Genomic DNA, 23,504 nt, shown 5'->3' with positions numbered 1-23,504 from the left:
AAGGCTGCAGCATGAAATTGCCTGCTACAAGCGACTAGCAAATAGCACCAGAATAATCTGGAGCCGACTTGCTACCACTGCTAGAAACAGCAGACGGTGCCATCATGCACATCACACTCTGCTTCCACTGTCCTCAATTCACCCTACAGCATTCCAGAGAATTTGCGCAAAATAAAACGTCCCGGTGCCCTCCAGCTGTAAAAAACCTCCGTACCAGATTCTGCACGGTTATGGATTATTCATCGACGCTCACAAATCTGTAATCTTCTGATTCTTTAGACAAATAAACGAAGGCGCAGAACCATTCCTTTCATGGCTTCTGAAGGAAACTGTTTAACCTCTTCTTTATGGAAAGTCCTCTGCGTTGTCATCTGATATATTGGCAAACTACAGTCAGAAGGTAAAAGGGGTCTGCAGGCCTAGTCACACTGGACTGAAGGTCCAGAACCATATGATACAGCAGAAACTGTTGAGAAAGACCCTGATTGTAATGAAGGATCAATTACTTGCTTTGATCCAGTAGTTTTCCTAGGCCTTAAGCACACGACCACTCTTTTGCGGACCACACATGGGCCCACTCATTTCTATGGGGTGGCACAAATTATAGAACACGTCCTATTCTTGTCCTTTTTTCCGGACAAAAAGAGACAATTGGACAATGGGGCCTGCAGAAAGTGTGGGATGCACATGGCCAGTATCTGCATTTTGCGAATCCCTGGTTTGCAGACTGCAAAACGGATACGATCGTGTGCATGAGGCCTTAAACTTACTGTTTAACACCTGAGCAGAGTGTTGGAGTCCACTTAGTAAAGTGTACAAACTCGGGAGTCACAAAGCTCCCAGATCCCGCCACAATAGTATAGGAACACAGTTGCCAATTGTCAAAGTAGGACGGAGGCAGCCATAACTCATAGATATTAGGACTCTGGCTCTTGGAGGTCCTCACCAAGGATTTTAAGAAAATCAGTGGGTTGGGGAAAAAAAAAAAAAAAAAGACTCTGCATTTGGGGGTCGTTGTCACCAACGTATGCTTCCCTCAGATAGAAGAGTCTATACATATAAAAGTGGTGCCAGATTCCCTTTAAGAATGATATGACTTTAGTGAATCATTAAACAAAATAGCTGCTGTAAACCCAAAAGTGCATCCTTCCCATCCACAGGAGTCCTCCCTATCCTGCAGATATGAGTAGATGTTTGGACGAGTCCTGTAGAGCTGCTCTTGTTCTCACTGTCATGCAAGGAACACAGGACTCCCGTAATGGTCTTTTCTTGACTATCAAACAACGGCACTGGAAAGTAAGATGACACATAGACCCTGGTGACCACCGGTAAGTACAGTCCCCAGTCGGTGTCACAGGACAACTAAAGCAGGCATATTATGGCACATGAGTAAGAGGTGGAAGGGTAAAGAGAGACTGGCGTTAACTAACTTTTGGCCAAACACTTGTCTGGCTGACATCTATGCTGATCGCCCCATACACATGCATACTCCGCTCAGACGACTATGAATGTGTTGTGAACGGAAGAGGGGAGAAAGACGCAGCCGGACACCTTATTTCCCTGAGAACTAAAGGATCGGCCATGTTGCAACCCATGCCCAATCCTTCTCTCCCCCTGACATCTGCTGTCGGGAGGCACATTAGATGGTTGGTGTGTTTGGCAGACATACATCACATAAATGTGTATGGCCAGCATTACACGTGATGTTTTTGGAACGGAGTAGGCCTTTCATTTCATTTCTATCAAAGCAGTAATGGTAGGATGAAAGTCAACCTTCACAACAGTTAGGAAGCAGATGAAAATGTGAATATCCGCAGAAACCCTGAACAAGAGCAAGAATACTGTCCTGGGCAACTTTTATGTAGACAGTTTCCATATATGTTTTTTTTTTTTTTAAAGATGACTCAAACCGAACCAACAGCTTACCTTCCGTGGACTACAAGGCCTTCATTACAAAGATGGCCGTCTTTTTTTTTAAATATAAAAACTGACTACTTATTATACCACCAGAAAAAAAACCTTCAGTCTTGAGGCTCGAACTGGACAATGTTCTGTATGTGCAAATAACAAATATACTGTATATATAAAAAAAAGGGGGGGTATGGAGATCGCAATGTTAAAGCCTGACCTCCTCTGACATTCTCCACATTTTGCATTTCACTACGGGCTGACGTGTTTGTGTGCGAGATGGCTGCGAACACAATTTTTTTCCCCCTTCTGGCAGCATCACCCAACTGTATTTCACAACGAAACATCCACTGAGCAGCAAGTAGCAGATGATGCTTAAGAGGTTAACTCGGCACATATCTGGCACCTCTCCAGTCTTTGTAGAAGAATCACTACTAATGTGAGAGCACAAAGCATAGTCCAGGCCAGCCGTGATTAATAGACTGCTGAATACGCTCCTTTCCTCACACACACACACATTTCATTCCCCTGCTTCCATAGATCATGGACTTATCCTCGAAATATCTGACTGAAATTGAATTTGGCTTCTCTCTCAACCGTTCATTTCCTATGTTATGCAAGGTTATATCCTTTTCTGCATGAGCAGAACCAAACCAGCTGCAGCTCGGGAGAAGAAAATATGTTTTCAATTATGGAGCTGGCCTGAAAACAGAATGGTAGATCTGCGAGCGCCCTTAATAGAGCCATCATTGAATGAACCTGCTAGACGGAATCCTATTAATTAGGTGTTTAGCCTTACACAGGGAACCTTTGATACTGCGAGCACGTTCTACCTGGCACGCTGGAGCTTTGTAACGCAGCAGGAAGTTAATATGGCAAACTTCCTCAATTGGCTATGCAAAGGTCTGACATTTGAAACGGAGATGATTGCGATGAAATATTGACTTTTGGAAGTGTGTAAGGCAACGATGAGAATGTATCAGAATTTACTGAGCTAGCAATGCAAGCCGCCGCATTATGGAGGGATTATTTTTCCCTCAAGGAGGGAGACCAGGGAAGAAAAGCATTTAGGAAAAAAAAAAAATTGCTGTTTTGTTGCACAAGCTGTGGGGGATTTTCTGCTGCAGTCCCCATTTAGAAAATGAAGTTTGCTTCGAGAGGGAATAAGCATGAAACAATAAAAAGAAAAAAAAAAATAACAGCAAAACACACAATAGGGTCGGGAGCCGCATTCGCTTCTATTTTTCAATTACTCTGGTACCACTGGGAGGAAGTGACAGCCTTGAACTCATAAAAGACATCTTGGCCATTTATACTCCATCCGTGTTCTCTTTTGTCACGCAGCGCCGTTACTTGTAATAGTGTAATATACTCGTCGTCAGGACCAGTGTCGTGTAATGGTGAATGCAGACAAACAATGCTGAAATACAAAAACTTCAGGCACCAAAAGCTAAGAAATGTCTGTTTTAGTAAATTATTGTATCCTCCATTATCTAAGGGGCTCCTTCTTTCAAACCATCCACCTCCTCCCATGATGCGATTGCAGGGTACTGATGGATTGCTTAACAATGGTCCCCAGTTTTCTATCTTACTATACCTATTATGCACCGCCAAAGACAGGTTCTAATAGGATGCCTGCCAGTGTTAAGCCGACAGGAAAAACACACTGCATTACAGCAGTACTACAGCTCTATAGTCCTCTTAATATGCCTGTGAGGCTTTGGGCAGACTCTGGACAGAATCAGCCTCCTTCCACCTCTGGCACTTCACAATATAATTAGGGATGAGCTTTGTTTCAATACTGTCAGGAGCGTGTGCTCTGTACAGTATTAGAATGTATTGGCTCCAATGAGCCGAAGTTATTACTTCGCGAAGTCTCAAGAGACTTCATGTAATAACTTCATAAATTGATTTCTACTGTAAAAAAAACATTTCCCGAACTAGGGAACTGCTAAGAGGTACCTTGGAACCGAAATGTTTTTTTTTACAGTAGAAATCAATTTATGAAGTTATCACGCGAAGTCTCGCGAATCATCGCAAAGTAATAACTTGGGCTCATCGGAGCCAATACATTATAATACTGTACGGAGCGCTCGCTCCGTACGGTATTGAAATGAGGTTTTATGCGAATGAACTTCGGATGTTTCATCCGAAGTCGATTCGCTCATCCCTAAACATAATCACTTCTTACTTCTCCTGCAGAAGAGTCTTCTCAACTATACTGCCATGCTACTGCAGAGGCTCTGCTCCTTCCCTGGCAAGCAGAGCAGAAAGCGGTTTCTATTAGTTGCTCTGCAGGGAACAGAAGATCACTATACAGAGAATTACAGTAATGTGGGGAAAGCAATTGAGCATACATGTCCACCAATATTCTTGCTCAGTAAATGGACGTGCACATTGCTATACACTTTGAACATCAGGTGGTGCCATACTATGCAAGTAAATGCCATAACCCTAACTTAGATATATTTTTTTTAAGAGCATGTAAATGGTAAGTATGCTTCAGTTTTATGAACTTTACAATTAATATGATATTTAATAGTGGCTCAAACCCTTTAGGTCTATCCATAGAATAGGCCATGAATGTTTATGTCCCGAAGAACCACTTTAATTTCAAAGAGCAAGACTTTGCTAACCCAAGCTTTACTAGTTTATACATTGTGACTGCCTGAAACATAACTATTACTACAAACTAGGGATCGACCGATTATCGGTTTTACCGATATTATCAGCCGATATTGAGGATTTTGACCGTTATCGGTATCGGCATCTATTTTGCCGATATACCGATAACGTATTGGGAACACAGAACGCGCTGCTCTCAGCGCTCTCTGTGTTCCCTCCGCAGCACAGGGGAGAAGGAAGTAGTGTCTCCCTCCCCCTGTGCTGCTGCTGCTGCTGCCGCCAATGACAGAAGAGAAGACAAGAGGAGGGGAGGGGCTGTGCCCACTGCGCCACCAATGAAGATAAGTCTTTCATTAATTCATATACAGGAGGCGGGAGCTGGCTGCAGAATCACATAGCCGGCTCCCGACCTTTATGAACTGTAGCTGCGGTCCGCGGTAGTTAACCCCTCAGGTGCCGCGGATCTCAGCTACCGCTCATAGAGGTCGGGAGCCGGCTATGTGATTCTGCAGCCAGCTCCCACCTCCTGTATATGAATGATTGAGAGACTTATCTTCATTGGTGGCGCAGTGCGCCCCCCCCCCCCAAGCCCCCCAGTATTAATCATTGGTGGCGCAGTGCGCCCCCCACCCCCATCCCAATAGTAAAAACATTGGTGGCGCAGTGCGCCCCCCCCAAGCCCCCCAGTATTAATCATTGGTGGCACAGTGCGCCCCCCACCTCCATCCCAATCCCAATAGTAAAAACATTGGTGGCGCAGTGCGCCCCACCACCCAGTATTAATCATTGGTGGCAGTGGCCACAGGATCCACTCTCCCCTCCTCCTCCGATCGGAGCCCCAGCAGTGTAAGCCTGGGGCTCCGATCGGTTACCATGGCAGCCAGGACGCTACTGAAGCCCTGGCTGCCATGTTCAGCTCCATGCTGCTGTGTGCACAAAGCACAGAGCAGCAGGGACAGTGTAAGATCCTATTCACCCTGATAGATCTCTATCAGGGTGAATGGGACAAGGGTTCTAGTCCCTAAGGGGGCTAAAAGTTAGTTAAAAAAACAACAACAAAAAACCCACAAAAATATTAAGTATAAATGAAAAAGATTTACAAAAAAAAATTAAAAATACACGTTAACAATAAACATATTAATTTTCAGCCGATTTGTGTAGGAAAATTTATTTTTTCTCAAAAATAAAAATACCCGGAATATCGGTATAAATTATCAGCTATCGGCCTGAAAGTTGACAAATTATCGGTATCGGTCCTAAAAAATCAATATCGGGCGATCCCTACTACAAACAGTACTCTATAAAAAGAAGTGATCCTATGAGTTTTATTTTATAGACAAAATATATCTGAGTGATCAATTCATGGGGCAATAATGGGAATTCAAGTTCGCCAGACTTTTGATTGAACCAGTCTGGTGGAGGTAAGGACTCCATATACAGTATGTGCATCAGGGAATTGAATTTACACAATTCTCCAATTACAAGGTACAAATTATAGCAACAAAATGTAAGGTACTAATAAGCTCAATGTGTCACTGTCTTAGATGCCATTATTTCAATAAGTTAGTTTGTCAAATTTCTGTCATGCTAGAGCTGCCCCAGTAAAATGTGAGTGAAGTTATTGTGAAGTGGAAACCTCAAGGAATCTCAGCTGGGAACTGCTAGGCCACACGGACCTCCAAGTGTTTAATGCAAATAAGACATCTTTTTGCAAAACACTACAGGAGTTCATAACTGTCTCTGGAAGTAACATCAGAGCAAGAACTGCTCATCTGACGCTTCAAAGGCAAGTATCAGGACAACATCTTGTAACCGCCATGCATAGTGACAAACATTGGGTGGGGCGGTGTAAAGCCCACTGCCATTACACTCAAGTGGCAGAAATGCATCCTCTTGAGTGATGAATCTCGTTTATCTGTCAGATGGCCAACTGTGGGCTGTTGGATGCCAGGATAATGCTGCTCCCTTGTATCCCTTAATTTTTTTTTGGGCTTGTGAAATGCACCATGAATTTCATGGCATTTTTGGGTTGGTTTTAGAGAAGGAACATAAACCACATAAAAAAAATGCCACATTTGCTGACCCCATCAACATACAAAAAGTGAGCAAAACTGCAAAAATTATAATAATAATAAATAGTTGTATATTTTAGATTTCACAATTTAGTATAAGCCAACATATGGCCACAGGAGGGAAAAAAAAAAAGCAAAATTACCACAAAAATGCAGTGTTATTCCAAAAATAAAGTTGTGTCAAACCACCCTTATGTAGTAACAGATCATTAATGATAGTTATAATACACATTGGGCAATTAAGGTTTCTACACTTTTTTTTTTCAGATTTGTTTGAAAAAGAGTGGGGCTTAGTTGGAAGGGAGTGATTGTGCCACAATTCTAGTGGAAAATTCTGTCTCAAAGTAAGCCAAACAATAGTTGATATAAAGCTAGACAAAAGTGTCTATCCCTGCACCACATTTATCATCCGGCCTGAGCCACTGTGATAAATCTAGTGCAGGTCTAGATGATCTGCTTAAAGGGGTTATCCAGGAATTTCATATTGATAACCTATCCTCAGGATAGGTCATCAATATCAGATTGGCAGGGGTCGACACCCAGCACCCCCCGCCAATGAGCTCTATGAAGAGGCCACGGAGAACCTAGGTCTCTTCCTAGGCAAGTGACGACACAGTACAGCACTTATGTGGCCTAGTCGCAGCTCAGCCTGCAATACCAAACACAGCCACTATACAATGTACATCGCTGTGCCTGGTGAGCTGTGAGGAGGCTGCAGTACTCACCAGCTACAGTGAGAGCCGTGGCTTCCTGAAACAACTGATTGGTCCCAGAAGTCCTATACCGAGCATCCTGGATCACACCTTTAAGGTTACGCCATCTATAGGATTAGTAAATCTGGGTCATTGTAGCTAGATTAACATATCATACCACTGTGACTGCAGCTGCCCTCCAAAAACAAACACTTACCTGGGACAAATCTATGTATTTACAGTCCACACAGCAAATGTAAATGAATCCAAGGGCTACCTACATAGACATGCATAAACACATGACACACGCAGCGGGTTTTGGTGTGGATGAACAACTCATTAAGCATTAATGTAAAATAAAACCATCATAAAACTTCCCTGACTAGACAGTAACACATTTTCTGCTGACAGTGCTAGACTTAAAATGGTCTTACCTCTGCTTGGAAACTCTTTAACAACGGAGCTACCTGTTTGCGCAAGTCCTGTGAAGAACAGAGACAATAATTAGATTTGGGAAATTCACAGAGTGAGAAGCCAGCAGAATGAAAACGTCATCTTGCCCAGAACTCCCGTCACCAGACGCTAGCTAGGCCTGCCTCCATCTGGCAAATCAAACACTCATAGGAGTCTCTTCTGCCCATGAAAATATCGTATACTTAAACATTATAGATCTCATAGGACAAGTAATCCTAAATATACCCCATAGAATAACATTTCTGGCAATGAAATTATTACTTTTGTTACTAATCCAGGCGAATGGCAGAATAGCAGGCCATGTTTAGATCTTGGCAGCTCCAAGTCTCTAGTGGCCGTCCTTCATTTCCAGTTCTATTTTAAAGACAAGCTCCAGCCAAGTGTATCTCTCCCCCTCCCCCCATTTTGGCAGGAGTTGCCCTTCCCCCTAAACCATGATCTTTGGGAGTTCTTAAAACCTACTCTTTCTAAGCTTTATTCACTGGCAGCTACTACATGCAGTTTTTGTAACTTCTTACATAGCTCAATGTATTAGTAAACCAACAAAAGGCTATGTGCGTAGTCGGTTAGAAAACATTTTTCTTTAAAAAAAAATAAAATAAAATAAAACCTATTCAAAGGGATTTTCCTAGATTTTACTACCGATGATGTATCCTTTGGATAGGTCATCAGTATCTGATCAGTGGGGGTCCAACACCCGGGACCCCTGCCAAACAGCTGTTCGAGAAGGCAGCGGCGCTCGCAGTAGCGCGGCGCCCTTCACACGGATTTTCCTAGGACAGTGACAACACGTTCATCATTCACGTGGCCTATGCGCAACTCAGCGCCCTAGAAGTGAATGGGGCTGAGCTCGATACCAAGCACAGCTGCTATACAATGTGCGGCGCTGTGCTTGGTGAGCAGAGAGAAGGCCACGGCGCTACTGCTGACCGGCGGGGATCCCAGGTGTCGGACCCCCACAGATCAGATACTGATGACCTATTCCTGAGGATAGATCATCAGTAGCAAAATGTCTGAAAACCCTTTTAACACTTTGTGAAAATGAAGCACTTTCTGCCCCGATCAGCTGATCTGTTGTACACTGCTTTCATGTAAAGAAACATACAGTGAATGATAGCAAAATATAAAATAAATAAGTTCATGGTTTAACTTTTTAAAATCAATTTTTACAATACATAATTACTTTTGAGAAACAAACATTTTTGTATCTTTTTACTTTTAAAACTTTTTTTTTTTTTTTTTAAACTGCACAGGCATCTGTTAAGGTCCTATTACACAATTTAGCAGGCGCCTGCCTGTCAGTGAAGCAGACAGCCGCATTTACATGCAGCGATCTCCTCCAGAGTATGGGAAGGAGTGATCACTATTGCCATCACTCGTCTACATACTGAATCATTGTTTGCCGGCAGCAGAGGCTGTTTAGAATAATAGACGGCATGATCTGCCGCCAGCAAAAGACTATTTAGGTGACAGCACAAACGATATTCGGGAAATGGGCAGCACCGCCAGATAATTGCTAACAAGCATTCCTATGAACGATTTTTTGCTATTATCTGGCCAATTCTTGGCCCGTGTAAAGCAGCCTGTAGTCCGACTACACAGCCCTTGGGGCCTTTGTCTGCACTGGCATTGATCGTGATGCTTAAAGAGGACCTTTCACTAGAATAGAAAATCTAAACTAAGCATACAGACATGGAGAGCGGCGCCCAGGGATCTCCCTGCACTTACTATTATCCCTGGGCGCCGCTCCGTTCTCCCGGTATAGGCTCCGGTAACTTCATATGTTCGGCTCCACCCAGTTGAACCTGCCACGGTCTCTTTCTCCCAGGATGTAGCGCTGGCCAATCGCAGCGCTCAGCTCATAGCCTGAGAGAAAAAAAAACCTCTCAGGCTATGAGCTGAGCGTTGCGATTGGCCAGCGCTACAGCATAGGAGAAAGAGACGGCGTCAGGTTCCCCTGGGTGGAGCCGAACATATGAAGATACCGGAGCCTATACCGGGAGAACGGAGCGGCGCCCAGGGATAATAGTAAGTGCAGGGAGATCCCTGGGCGCCGCTCTCCATGTCTGTATAGTTAGTTTAGATTTTCTATTCTAGTGAAAGGTCCTCTTTAAAGTGCAATCTGCAGGAAGCAGGTTATAGAGCAGGAGAAGCTGTGCAGATTGATATACCGTATATTTTGGTTGTAATAAAACTTGTAATTTATACATTTAAATCTCTGCTATTTCTCACAAGATCGCCCCCATGAACAGCTCTTAGTACATGTGCGAGGTGCAATAAATGATAGCATTCCCTGTGTAAGTGTGTACACAGAGACAGATGTCAATCACTGATAGTTGAAAAAAAAGCTGAGATATAATAAAGATAAAATATTGTCTTTCTGCAGCAGTCAGCTCAAATTTTGAACCCCCTAAATAGGTAATCCATTGCCAAGCCTGTATTACACTGGGCGATATTTCGATATATATCTGATAATTGCTAATGAGCGTTCGCATTAGGGATCATCTTGGAGTGTAATATTGCCACCGAATGCCCGATGAACGAGCAAGCGTTTGTTCATCGGGCAATTCAGATTTTTAAGTATGCTTACAAATCAGCGCTTGTCGGCGGCAGATCGTGCTGTCTAATAACGATTTGCCGCCAGCAAACCACTAGACAGGATGGGGACGAGCGATGGCATAGTGATCACTCCTCCACATGCTGCAGAGGAAAACACTGCATGTAATAGCAGCGGTCTCATCCGCTAGCTAGCAAGTGATTGGGAACCCTTCCTGATCTGCCTGTCTAATACAGGCTTTAGTCTACTGCTGCTGAAAGAGGCAGAGGTCATCTGCAACATACAGTAAACAGGAATTCTTTCCAGTAAGAGCATTGAGACAATGGAGCTTTCTGTCACAGGATGTCACGATAGTTAATACACTGTACAAGTTGAAGGGGTCTGAAGTAATAATATCACAAGTTATGGGTACTAGATTCTGGAGATGGTATGTTGATCCAGGGATTCATTCTGATTGCCCGATTTGGAGTCGGGAAGACATTGTTCCTCCTAATATGTGGCAATTGGCATTCCCCAAATGGGAAGTTTATCCGCTGGGCTACATGTACTTGTGTCTTTTTTTTTTCCAACTTTATCCACTATTTAACTAAGGAGAACCTGTTACCAGCTTCAAAGATCTTAAGCTGCTATAATGCTAGTATGGCTAGAGAGACATTTCGGGGCATACATACATAAAACATCAATTTGAACAACTCCTGCAGTATCAGTCTAGACTAGACAGAGCAGGTACCTACAATTTGTTACATGGCATTATTGTTAGGTAGAATCCTACATCAAGTGCTTATCTTGGCAGCTTGAACATAAGCCTCTACAGTGTATATGTTGTAACTTCACCATTAATTGTCTAATAGAGCCTATGGGAGCATCCATTGTGTATTGATTCAGATGGTCAATACTACATGGCACATAAAGACTCCCTAAATACACATCCTAACTGGACAAAGCTTTCTCAATATATATTTAAAAATGGATTTTCCTTTTTCTAAGGCAGAAGGGTTTGGGAGTCCTGTGTTCAGTAACAGCAATGAGGCAGAGACTCACGTGCACATTCTTGAGGTAGTCACTCATCTCCATATAAATGGTGTAAAAGTTAATCATTTTATAGTTGGAGCCCATCAGCACAAGAATTCAAAAGCACACTATTAATTTGTATGGCATGGGCAGATCAGTAGTTTTGCCAGTCCAAACTGTAACCCAAGTGGTGTGCCACATACACAACTGGTTGCAGACATACTCAAACTTTGTAATATAAGTTACTAAGCTTCAGTCATAGTGGGCTGTAGATTTGGGACATGAACACAAATCTATTCATGACACGTATATACATACGGTAATATATTCAGCAAATCCTGAAGCCTTGGTTCTCATGATCAAACATTGGGACTACATTGGTGGTCAGAAGCCTCTGTGCTTTCTGTGCTTTATAGCAGAGTTGCCAATTTCCAGTTAACAAGTCTGCTACGCCAGATTTAAGGCGCAAAAATGCCGCAAGTGATGCCTGCGTGCAACAATTGGTAAGCCACGTCACTTTCAGAAGTGAAGTGAAAAATCGGTCAGGATTTGAGATTAGAAGATCTGTAGGTCTCATCTATGACTTTCAAGTTTCACAGTACTTTGCACTTTTACAGACACAGGCGTACACCAAATTGCACCTGCACCAAATAAATGTATTATTATTACTGAGTGCCATTTCATAAATTAGGCTTAACCTCACAAAACAAAGACAGACTTAAAACTGACATCAAAACCACTGCAAATGTAAATCCCCCTCGCCCATAATTTTTATGGCTAAATAAAAAAAAAAAAAAAGGAATCATGGATCCAATCGAAATTTTTATTAATTCATACAACTGAGATTGTTCTAACAGTCTGGTAGGGTATTCCACTTGTTATGCCACACATGTCTAATGGGTACAGTGCCACCTGGTGATGCAGCTGCTGTATCTTGGTGTAGAAAAAATGGATAGCAGCCACACATGACTGGCAGTAATATCAGCAGGGGGGACAGGACGGGATAGCCAGAAATGTCTTTAAGGCCTAGTTCACACGATTTATTTATTTTTTTGCGAGTGTACGGGCTGTTTTTTTGTGTTCGTATACGAAACCATTCATTTCAATGGTTCGCATTAAAAACGGAATGTGTTCCGTAAGCATTCCGTTTCCGTATTTACATTCTGTTGAAAGATAGAACATGTCCTATTATTGCCCGCAAATCACGTTCCGTAGCTCCATTCAAGTCAATGGGTCTGCAAAAAAAACGGAACACATACGGAAATGCATTGTTATGCCCAGCCCAATTTTTTCTATGTAATTACTGTATACTGTATATGCCATACTGAAAAACGGAACGGAAAAACGGAACAGAAACTGAGACACAACGGAACTCAAACGGAACAACGGATCCGTGAAAAACGGACTGCAAAAAACTATAAAAGCCATACGTTTGTGTGAACTAGGCCTAACAAACAAAGACAACTTAAAGGGGTTGTGCCAAGTTTAAAATTTATACACTACGAGCAGGGCGGCTCCAGGTTCATGTGGGCCCTTGGGCGATAAATCCCCCCCTTGAGGCATTTTCATGTCCCTTTGTGGCCCCCACACGCTATAATGACCACCAGCAGCTCCTATATAGTATAATGCCCACTAGTGGCCCTTCACACCGTATAATAACCCCCCAATGCCCCCAAACACAGCATAATGATCCCCAGTGGCCTCACACACAGTATAATGACCCCACAGTGGCCCTCCATTCAGAATAATAACCCCCAGTCGCCCCCCTTTCAGAACAGTCCAGTAAAAAAATGCATACGTTAATGTATATTTTTTTTTACAATGGAACTGTATGGTGAACGGACGCCACTGTACGGCATCAGTCTGAGGCATCTGTTAACGTATACATTTTTGGTATCCATTAAATGGATGGCAAAAATGGTATGTGAACCCAGCCTTACTGTCAGAATAAGCACCAGTACACAGCGGAGCAGCGTGGCGGAGAGGGGAGGCCGCCATGTACTGACAGAGCATTACCTGGTTCTGGTGGTCAGGGATGAGGACTGTTTCCCAGGATCATTTTCTACTGGGAAATACAGGGCACAGTATAATACACTAGAATCTATATACACTATAAAGATATTAGCCCTACCCCCGAATAATAATACAATTAGGTGGTCAATTATTATATAGAAATACGTCTATATTAGGCGTATTTCTGACATCGATTGTGGCGCAAAGGTCCTTAGCACTGCAATCTGCATCTTTTTCCCACTCATGCCAGGTCTAAAAAAGGGGTCGTGGGCAGGGAAAGGGATACAGTTATGGCCATCCAGTTATTGGATTACACCTCTGTACAGTGACCAGATAACACCGGATAAAAGAATATAAGAGGGCACAATACAGGGAATGACTAGGGTGTGGTAAGAGGGCACAGTGCAGGGTATAAGGGAACACAGTACAGGGTGGGTGACCCTGTGACGTTAGAAGGTCCTTATGGTGAATGCGGTTCAGACGCCACCAAAATGAGAGGCAGAGGAGTGAGACAGGGGCCCGCAGCCCTGGATGGACAGGAGGGGTAATCACAGCAAGTAGGTGGAAGGGCTCTGAGGGGGATTCATACAAAAAGTAGTGGCAGGAGGTCTGTGCAGGGCAGCAACAGGAGATAGGAGCTCTGGATACATGAGGGAGGAAAGGAGACAGAAGAGGATCCATGAGGATGAGATAGGACAGGATATTGGGGGGGGGGGGGGCAGGTGTCATGGAGGCAAACTGCCCACAGAGAAGAGACAGTCACAGTGCAGACTCACTGACAAACTCTGGTAACCTGCTGCTCTGCTAAATGGAGTGGGGGAGTGTCTGATGCTCTGCAGCAGCTGGCTTCATGTGACTCAGAGGGCTCACCAGAGGGGTACTGCGTAAGTGAAAGGACAGCTATCAATCTGTATTGATGGAAGCATTGCCCAGGTTTGCCGGGTGCTGACGCCGGCCCTGACTAAGAGTATAAGGAATAACTAGATGATGGGTGAGGGCCTGACCACTGAGGGGGGTGGGAGTCCCCATTCCAGTGGAAGGGTGAGCATACACCTTGCTGCTTCATTCATTTGCTATGGGACCTGCAGATATACCGGAGTTATCCCTTGTTTTATTTATTTATTTTATGCACTATACAGACATTAGCATTCAACTGTCCCCAATGGGGCTCACAATCTAAGGTCCCTATCAGTATGTCTTTGGAGTGTGGGAGGAAACCGGAGTACCCGGAGGAAACCCACACAAACACGGGGAGAACATACAAACTCCATGCAGATGTTGCCCTTGGTCAGATTCGAACCTAGGACCCCAGCTGCTAGGCACTAGTGTTAACCACTGAGCCACCGTGCTGCCCGTTCACAGGATATTGAATAACTTACTGATCTGTGGATGTTCAATCCCAAGAGCGCTGTCTCAGTAAGTTATCCAATATCCTGTGAACAAGGAATAACTTTTAAACTTAATCCAACCCTTTCAATTTTGTACACTTACATCTTAATAGTGGAACTGCTCTTTAAAAAGTGCATTTCTATATGATTTCCTATATTCTTTGTAGGGCATACGAAGAAGAAATTATTTAAGTTAAAATGACTGCAAACAATCTATAAGACAGCCCCATACAACCCATATACTTTCTAATTAATCAATAAGGTTTTTGTTTCCCCCCCCTTTTAACATCGGAGCCGCGTTCCCTCCTTTATAAATAGAACGTGTTGATTTTAAGTGCATTTACCAGGTACTTTTATGCTGATAAATAAGAAATACCTTGATCTGCAGCCGTTCACAGCCTACAGAAATTCTCCCTCACACATCTTGTGAAAATTCCATTAGCTTTAATTATTTACTAGGAGGAGATGTAGATTTCTCTTCTTGACCTATTTTTCAGAGCAATGATTAAACAGAAGAATTGCGCTATTGCACATATGCTGAGCAGCCAGGTAAATCTGGAGCAGAACCCCAAGTACTCGGCACCCCAGAGAGACTGACAATGCTCTCAAGATGTCTCCGATTAGGCGGACCATGCTACAACGTATATAGAAATCCAGCACAAGTCTTATGAATTTCATACATGTAGGTGATGCATTCCAGTAGAAGCCTTGGAACAGCTGGACAGTCCTGCCACAAAGGAATGTGTTAACGGCATATGTATGAAATCTGTATTCTAAGACTGACCTTTCACTGCACGACCCCAAAGGGACGACATATCAAGATACATACAATCTTCGTTATTTCTTGGCTCATTAGAGAAGGAATGTGCGGTGGCAAATGTAAGCAGATAAAGAAGAGCACCTTTGTTGAACAAAGAAGTGTTGACCCCGTACTAATGGCGACACAACACGGCAAATTGTAGACGTAAATGCACACAACTAAATTATGTACACATAAATACCTTATAAATGCACATGCAGTGCAGCCAGCTTGTAACAGGAGGCGAACACAGTAGTACATGTATACATAGCAATAGCCTAAGGGGATGACTAAACGGTGCAAAATTGGGTGCCGCAGAACGGCATGGCTTGGCCGCATGTAATGAGCCGCAGAGTGGGGTCATACTCTAATAAATTCTTTATATTAGACTGATCTGATAATCAGCTTGCAGCAGGTATTCCATTAGGCCACATTCATACATGATGGATTTATTGTTTTGTTTGTGTGCGAAAAATGGAAGTGAATGGGGTTTTATAACAACCTATTCGTATGTGGCGGAGGGGGGGTGGGGAAAGGAAGTCTGTTTTTTGGATGGCTTTAAAGAGGCATTCCAGTTATGTAAAGTTATCCCCTGTCCACAGGGAATAACTATTAGATTAGTGAGGGTCCTACTGCTGGGACCCTCAGCGATCACGAGAACAGGGATCCCATACCCTGTGGAGCCCCCTAAAATGAACAGAGCGGACAGTCAGGCACTAGCAAGGCTGCTCTATTCATTTCTATGAGAGTTCAGGAGATAGCCGAATATAGCAGTTGTCTCCAGAACTCCCATAGAAATGATGGAGCGGCCAGGCGCATGCAATCCTGCTGTGGAAAATCGGCATCATTTTTGCCACATGAGGGCACGTTCACACGTAGCGAGTCTGCTGCAGATTCTCCATTGTTGCCATGATCACAGCAGGTCCTCCACTGCTTCCAGCCATTGCGTTGCAAAGGTTAGTTAAGAAAAGTTGTGCGACAAAATAAAAGCAAAAAACTAATGACATTTGTGTTACTAAGAGCTGTGATTTGGCTGTAGAAATACAGCCAAATAAAAAATAAAAATAAGGTAGTAATTATACTCGCATTGTGGTCTATCAGGGCAAAGACGCGTACGACTCGCAATCCGCAACCAAAAATCCAATAGGGTTGGATTTCTGCGACTGCTACGTCACAGTCATGGCCTGTCGCACTGCAACGCCACTGACTATCACTAGATGCAATGTCTTGCGGCACAGCCCCAGACTTACAATGCAGGTTCTCTGATTGGATAACATTTCTAAAATTGTATCGTAATTTGCTGGCACTGTGCGGATTAGGTGCATGCAAATCCACAAGGTTTTCACCACTTATGGCAGTTCCCTTGAATTTGGGCACGTTCACATGGCAGTTTCTGATAAATTGGCAGCGTAGTCCGCAGCAGAAACTGTCGAGGTTGTTCACTTTGTGTTGAGTGGACCCATTCGTGGCTTAAAGAGGACCTTTCACCGATTCTTACCCTATGAACTAACTATACAGATAGGTAGAGCGGCACCCGGGGATCTCACTGCACTTACTATTATCCCCGGGCGCCGCTCCGTTCTCCTGCTATGCCCTCCGGTATCTCCGTTCCCTAAGTTATGGTAGGCGGAGTCTGCCCTAGCGCTGGCCAATCGCACTGCAGAGCTCACAGCCTGGGAGAAAATAACCTCCCAGGCTGTGAGCTCTGCGCTGCGATTGGCCAGCGCTAGGGCAGACTCCGCCTACCATAACTTAGGGACTGGTATCTCCGCCTACTATAACTTAGTGAGCGGAGATACCGGAGGGCATAGCGGCAGAACGGAGCGGCGCCCGGGGATAATAGTAAGTGCAGTGAGATCCCCGGGTGCCGCTCTACCTATCTGTATAGTTAGTTCATAGGGTAAGAATCGGTGAAAGGTCCTCTTTAAGTGTGAATGGACGGCCTCCATAGCTTCAAGTGGCGTTCATCCGGACACCACGCCAAGAAGGGATATGTCCCTTCTAGGCACAGAGAACAGCAGCTTTGCCCCCCCACGAAAGACATAAAACATTGTGTGAACGGGTCCTTAGGGTGAAATCCACAAAAATATCCACATGCTATGGATTTCAGTGTTCGCGGCAAGCCCTAATATCTGCACTGATATTTCTCCACAATGTGTGAGCCTCATTCACTATCCCTGCGATTTTATATGGTGTGGAATCTGTGCTGAAAACTTGCAGCAAACCCTCAGGGCCATAAGCAGCCTGTACTAGGCTAACCTCTGCGTTCCTGGATTATAATCTAGCAGGTAATTTCTAAGCCTTGTACAAGACGTCTGAACAGCCTTTAATGCTTACATAACGTATGCTGTGTACACTGAATGCAAACGAGGGGAATAGGCCATTGTGCGCCTAATCACTGTCAACATGAAGACTGGGGATCAAGGCAGCGCAAGTGAGAAGACATGCAGAGACCACGGAGATATTTTTATCTCATTTTTAATATTCAGAAGAGCTGGTCCCGTCAGATTTCCTGTGTATTTGCACACAGGTGCTTACAGCGTGCCACACTTGTTCATTTTCTAAATATTTATTCCGCCACCTGTTCTGTGGGAGAATGGAAACGCAGAAGGGCAAAATGTGTTGTAAGCGCGGTTCATAGCCAGGACTTTTTCCATGTGTTTCGAGACAAACGCAGGGCAAGGATCCAGAATTAGATTAGAGCTGGATGTGCTGGAGAGAAATCACAGCTAACAGTCACCATGCCACTACGTTTAGCAGCCACCATTTACCAGAGTTTTACCCCAGACAAAAAAATAGATGCGTGTCCAAGACAGATTTCTCATCTCCAAAAGTCAGAGCCTCTGTTTAATATTCTTTTGGTTCTCTTCCCTTTCATTCCATTGAGGCCAAGTAGGCGCAGGATAGGAAAAAGTATAAAAGGCAACAGAAATAGCTGGGCGCAATTTATCATGTGTAAGAAAGGGATGTGCAGAGCCACCGAGAGTGCATTAAATTGTGTTTGCATTTCGCACGCTCAGCTTACTAATAGTTTCCTTATCACAATCTAAATTCGATAGTGTGCTACAGGAGACAGCGGCTTAAAAGCTGCAATAGCTCAGTGACCCAAAGAAACATTAAGGGGAATTAGCACAATGTACGGCAAATGCTATTGTATTGCTGAAAGTTATACTACAATTGTGACATAACCAACTCAGATCATCTATTCCACTTGTCATAGGCAACGTATTGCCATTTCTAAGAAAGCCACATGGACCACGTTCTTCTGCTCCTGTAGACTACCACAAGATCCCTTACAACAGTATTAAAGTCCACAATAAGGCCGAGTTCACACTTCAGTTATTTGGTCAGTTTTTGTGAGCCAAAACTAGTACTGAAGCCTACTCAGAGATAGGCCTCATGCACACGGCTGTTGTTCTGGTCCGCATCCGAGCCACAGTTTTTGCGGCTCAGGTGCAGACCCATTCACTTCAATGGTGCCGCAAAGGATGTGGACAGCACTCCGCGTGCAGTCCGCATCCGTTGCACCGTTCCGTGGCCCCGCAAAAAAAAAAAACAACATGTCCTATTTTTGTCCGTATTGCTTACAAGAATAGGCATTTCTACAATGGGCCGCCTGTTCCGTTCCGCAAATTGCGGAAGGCACACAGACGGCATCCGTGTTTTGCGGACCACAAAAAACTGAACGGTTGTGTGCATGAGGCCATAAGGTATAAGGGAAAGATTTGCACTTGTTCTGTGTTTTTGACCCACACCTGGTTTTGGCTCAAAATAACTGACCAAGTAACTGAAGTGTGAACTCGGTCTAAGGCCCCTTTCACACGAGCGAGTATTCCGCGCTGGTGCGATGCGCGAGTTGAACGCATTGCACCCGCACTGAATCCCGACCCATTCATTTCCATGGGGCTGTTCACATCTGCTGTGATTTTCACGCATCACTTGTGCGTTGCATGAAAATCGCAGCATGCTCTATATTCTGCGTTTTTCACGTAGCGCAGGCCCCATAGAAATGAATGGGGTTGCGTGAAAATCGCAAGCATCCGCAAGCAAGTGCGGATGCGGTGCGATTTTTACGCACGGTTGCTAGGAGACGATCGGGATGGAGACCCGATCATTATTATTTTCCCTATTTTACTATGCATTCTGAATACAGAATGCATAGTAAAATAGCGCTGGAGGGGTTAAAAAAATAATAATAATAAAAAAATAAAAAAATGTAACTCACCTTAATCCACTTGATCGCGCAGCCGGCATCGCTTCTGTCTTCTTTCTTTGCTGTGTGCAGGAACAGGACCTGTGGTGACGTCACTCCGGTCATCACATGATCTTTTACCATGGTGATGGATCATGTGATGGACCATGTAATGACCGGAGTGACGTCACCACAGGTCCTGTTCCTGCACACAGCAAAGAAAGAAGACAGAAGCGATGCTGGCTGTGCGATCAAGTGGATTAAGGTGAGTTAAAAAAAAAATTAACCCCTCCAACCCCTGCTATTTTACTATGCATTCTGTATTCAGAATGCTATTATTTTCCCTTATAACCATGTTATAAGGGAAAATAATACAATCTACAGAACACCGATCCCAAGCCCGAACTTCTGTGAAGAAGACTGATGCCATATAGAATTCCATGTTAAAAAAAACAAAAAAAATAAAAACATACGTTAACATACATCTTTTTTTTACTGGACTCTGCAAGAAATAAAAGTGTGGTGTGCTGCGCTTTTGTACATTTTTCTTTTTTTTTTTTCAACATATCCGTTAAACGGATAGCAAAAACGTGTGCATTCCGTATTTTGCAGAACGGAAAAGCTGGCCCTTCATAGAACAGTACTATCCTTGTCCGTAATACAGACAATAGGACATGTTCTATTTTTTTGCGGAACAGAAATACGGACATACGGAAACGGAATGCACACGGAGAAACTTCTGTTTTTTTTGCGGACCCATTGAAGTGAATTGTTCCGCATACAGTCCGCAAAGAAAAAACGTAACGGACACGGAAAGAAAATATGTATTTTTAATGTACATCACATTTTCCACTCCACCTGCTGCTCCCTACCTCCTCTCAGCGCCGGCATAGTGATCTCATAGTGACACAGCCCAGACACCTTCATACATGCCTTCTTCTAATCTCATAGAAATACAGTTATATCTCTCTTTAGACAATGGAGAATGGGGGACATGCCATAGCGGAATCACTGGGGTGTGTGTGAGTGACCATTTTCTATGTAGGGAAGAAGGTGTTTACAAGAGCTGACCAAAATGCACACCTATGTTAGCCATAGTTAAACTAAACATTGCTTAAAAGGGGTTATAAAGGGGTTTTATGTCGATGACTTATCCTCAGGATAGGTCATCAATATCTAATCGGTGGGGGTCCGACACCCCTGCCGATCAGCTGCCTGTTATCTCTGAAGTGCAGTGTCATTACAAGTACTCGCTCCATTCAAGTACTTGTAATTACACTACACCGCCGCTGCAAGGGAGACGACATGTAGGGCAATGAAGAGGAAGTAGCGCTCGCATCTAGAATTACACCAATGGATGCTACAACTTAAGCGGAGATCATCTTGCCTCCATTGCTTGTCACACTGTAGGCTTTTCTACTTGTTGTTTAAGGTCTATTTCACATGTCAGTGTCATCAGTGGTTGTGGGAGAAAACCAGCAGTAGAGACTATGCAGAGAGGAGGTAAACTGGAAAGATTGCACCTGTTCTGTGTTATTTGACCTGCATCTGGTTTTGGTTCAAAATCACTGATGCGAATCACTGACCAAACACTGATGTGTAAACTAGACCTCTTGTAGAAATCCTGCAGAAAACACAGGGATATATTTCCTCTTGCAGATGTCTTCCATTGTCACGTGGGAAATGGTTTAGGGGTTAGGGTTCCAGCAATGGGGCAGGGCTTAACCATCTTTGCTCCCAACTGCAAACAGAGAAGATAGGGAGGTTCCTGCTGCAGCCAGTTATCTTACAGCCAGAGAGATTACTGATCTCCTGAAACACCGTTTTTTTTTTTCAGAGACTTCTTAGTATAACTGTAATATGAAATAAATTATCAAAAGAAAATAAGAAATCAAAGCAACGTTCTCAGCAGTTTTGACCTATAAAAAATGCTGAAGGCACTATATAGGAGCCCAGGAAAGCTGTTTAAACATACCTCTGTGGATGGTGTTAGCATCAGCATAACTAAAAAAGCAACTTGACCCATGATATGCAAAGAGAAGTGTAAGTTTGAGTCCTCTATGTATTGCGGATAGGCAGCCAGGTAGGTGAACTTGTACACATCTACAATCCCCCTTCATACAAAGGAGAAAAAAAAAGCAAACCTTGTACAGAGAGACAACCAACACAGTCACACTCCTCTATCTACTGTGGTTTTAGGCCATATACTTCCTTATGTTTGCAGCTGATGCTATTAAAGAACTGGTTGGTGAAATGTACCCTTACTTATAACATCCAATTTCAAAAACATTTTCTCTATTCATCAGCAAATTATCCGAATACCACATTATGGATTGTACCACTAAACTTCAAAGGAAGGTTTCAGAATCTAAAGATATTATTTCAACCCTTGAAGTATGAAAAGAAAGACCTGTAGCCTCTAATTACAGATTTTGGGGGAAAGCTTTCATTTCCAAGTTTGTGTATATTTATGGAAACTGTAAATTATCCTAAAAATATAGGATGTGCTGATGTGAAGAAAAACAACCACTAAAGAGCTGCAGTGCCCTAACAAAAAGTAAAAAAGTATCACAACAAATAATCTAACAAAAAAAAAGTTTAAATGAAAAGAAAAAAAATTGGTTGTAGAGTGCTGTGGAAAAAAGTACTTGTCCAGACTCAATATTCCCCAGTTATTGCAAATCTGTGCATATAGTCTAAAAGGGAAGCAGAGTTAGGAATGTGCCTGATAAAGAGCGGAGGGAAAACTAGGCAACACGTGATCCGCCTGCAATAAACCATAGATTGTCACTTACCTGCCAGATCCCGTGTCCTTGTTCATGTTCTCCCGCCCAGGCTCTGTTTACCTGGCTACAGCGGTGTAGTCACATCGCCAACATGTGACTGCTGCAGCCAATCATTGGCCTTTTCAGTGCACCATTGAGGCCAGTGATTGGCTGTAGCAATCACATGTCGTCAAGTCAGTAACAATCCTCCAATTCTTTATTGCAGGCAGATTGCATGTGTTACCCAGTTTTCTCCTGAAATCAAACAACCCCCTTAATGCTGCTAAATGTGAAGCAACCAAAAATTGCACTAAAAACCTATTTTATTTTACTATTTTTTAATATAATTTGCAATTCTCTGAGCAATTGTTTTGATGAATTACACAAGACACCAGTAAGTGCACTTAATGCTTATGTCATCAAAGGCCCATTGAAGAAGAAACATGGCGTACAGGCTAGCGCTACCTAAACACACAGAGACTGTAGTGGCTCCATCACACACACATATAAGGCTACTTTCACACCTGCGTTAGGTGAGGATCCGTCTGGTATCTGCACAGACGGATCTGCATCTATAATGCAAACGATTGTATCCATTCAGAACGGATCCGTTTGCATTACCATGAACAAAAAAAAAAATTATATATATTTTTTTCCTCATGATAATGCAAACGGATCCGTTTTGACATACACTGAAAGTCAATGGGAGGCGGATCTGTTTTCAATTGCACCATATTGTGTCAGTGAAAATGGATCCGTCCCCATGGACTTACATTGTAAGCCAGGACGGATCCGTTTGGCCTCGCATCGTCAGGCGGACATCAAAACGCTGCAAGCAGTGTTTTGGTGTCCGCCTCCAAAGCGGAATGGAGGCTGAACAGAGGCAAACTGATGCATTCTGAACGGATCCTTATCCATTCAGAATGCATTGGGGCTAAACTGATCCGTTTTGGGCCACTTGTGAGAGCCCTGAAACGGATCTCACAAGCAGACCCAGAAACGCCAGTG

The 23,504-nt window shown here is 43.5% G+C and overlaps 1 protein-coding gene across 1 annotated transcript in view; it reads right to left on the bottom strand.

The window, feature by feature from the left end:
* CUX1 (cut like homeobox 1) overlaps positions 1 to 23,504 on the bottom strand; it is a 357,714-nt gene that overhangs the window by 235,588 nt on the left and 98,622 nt on the right. Inside the window, 1 exon segment of the mRNA XM_040423522.1 lies at positions 7,732 to 7,779. Within this exon segment, the coding sequence (XP_040279456.1) occupies positions 7,732 to 7,779 (48 nt within the window).

This window comes from Bufo bufo, chromosome 3, assembly GCF_905171765.1.
Source record: "Bufo bufo chromosome 3, aBufBuf1.1, whole genome shotgun sequence".
Classification (NCBI taxonomy): domain Eukaryota; kingdom Metazoa; phylum Chordata; class Amphibia; order Anura; family Bufonidae; genus Bufo; species Bufo bufo.
This window is presented reverse-complemented; position numbering and strand designations above follow the sequence as displayed.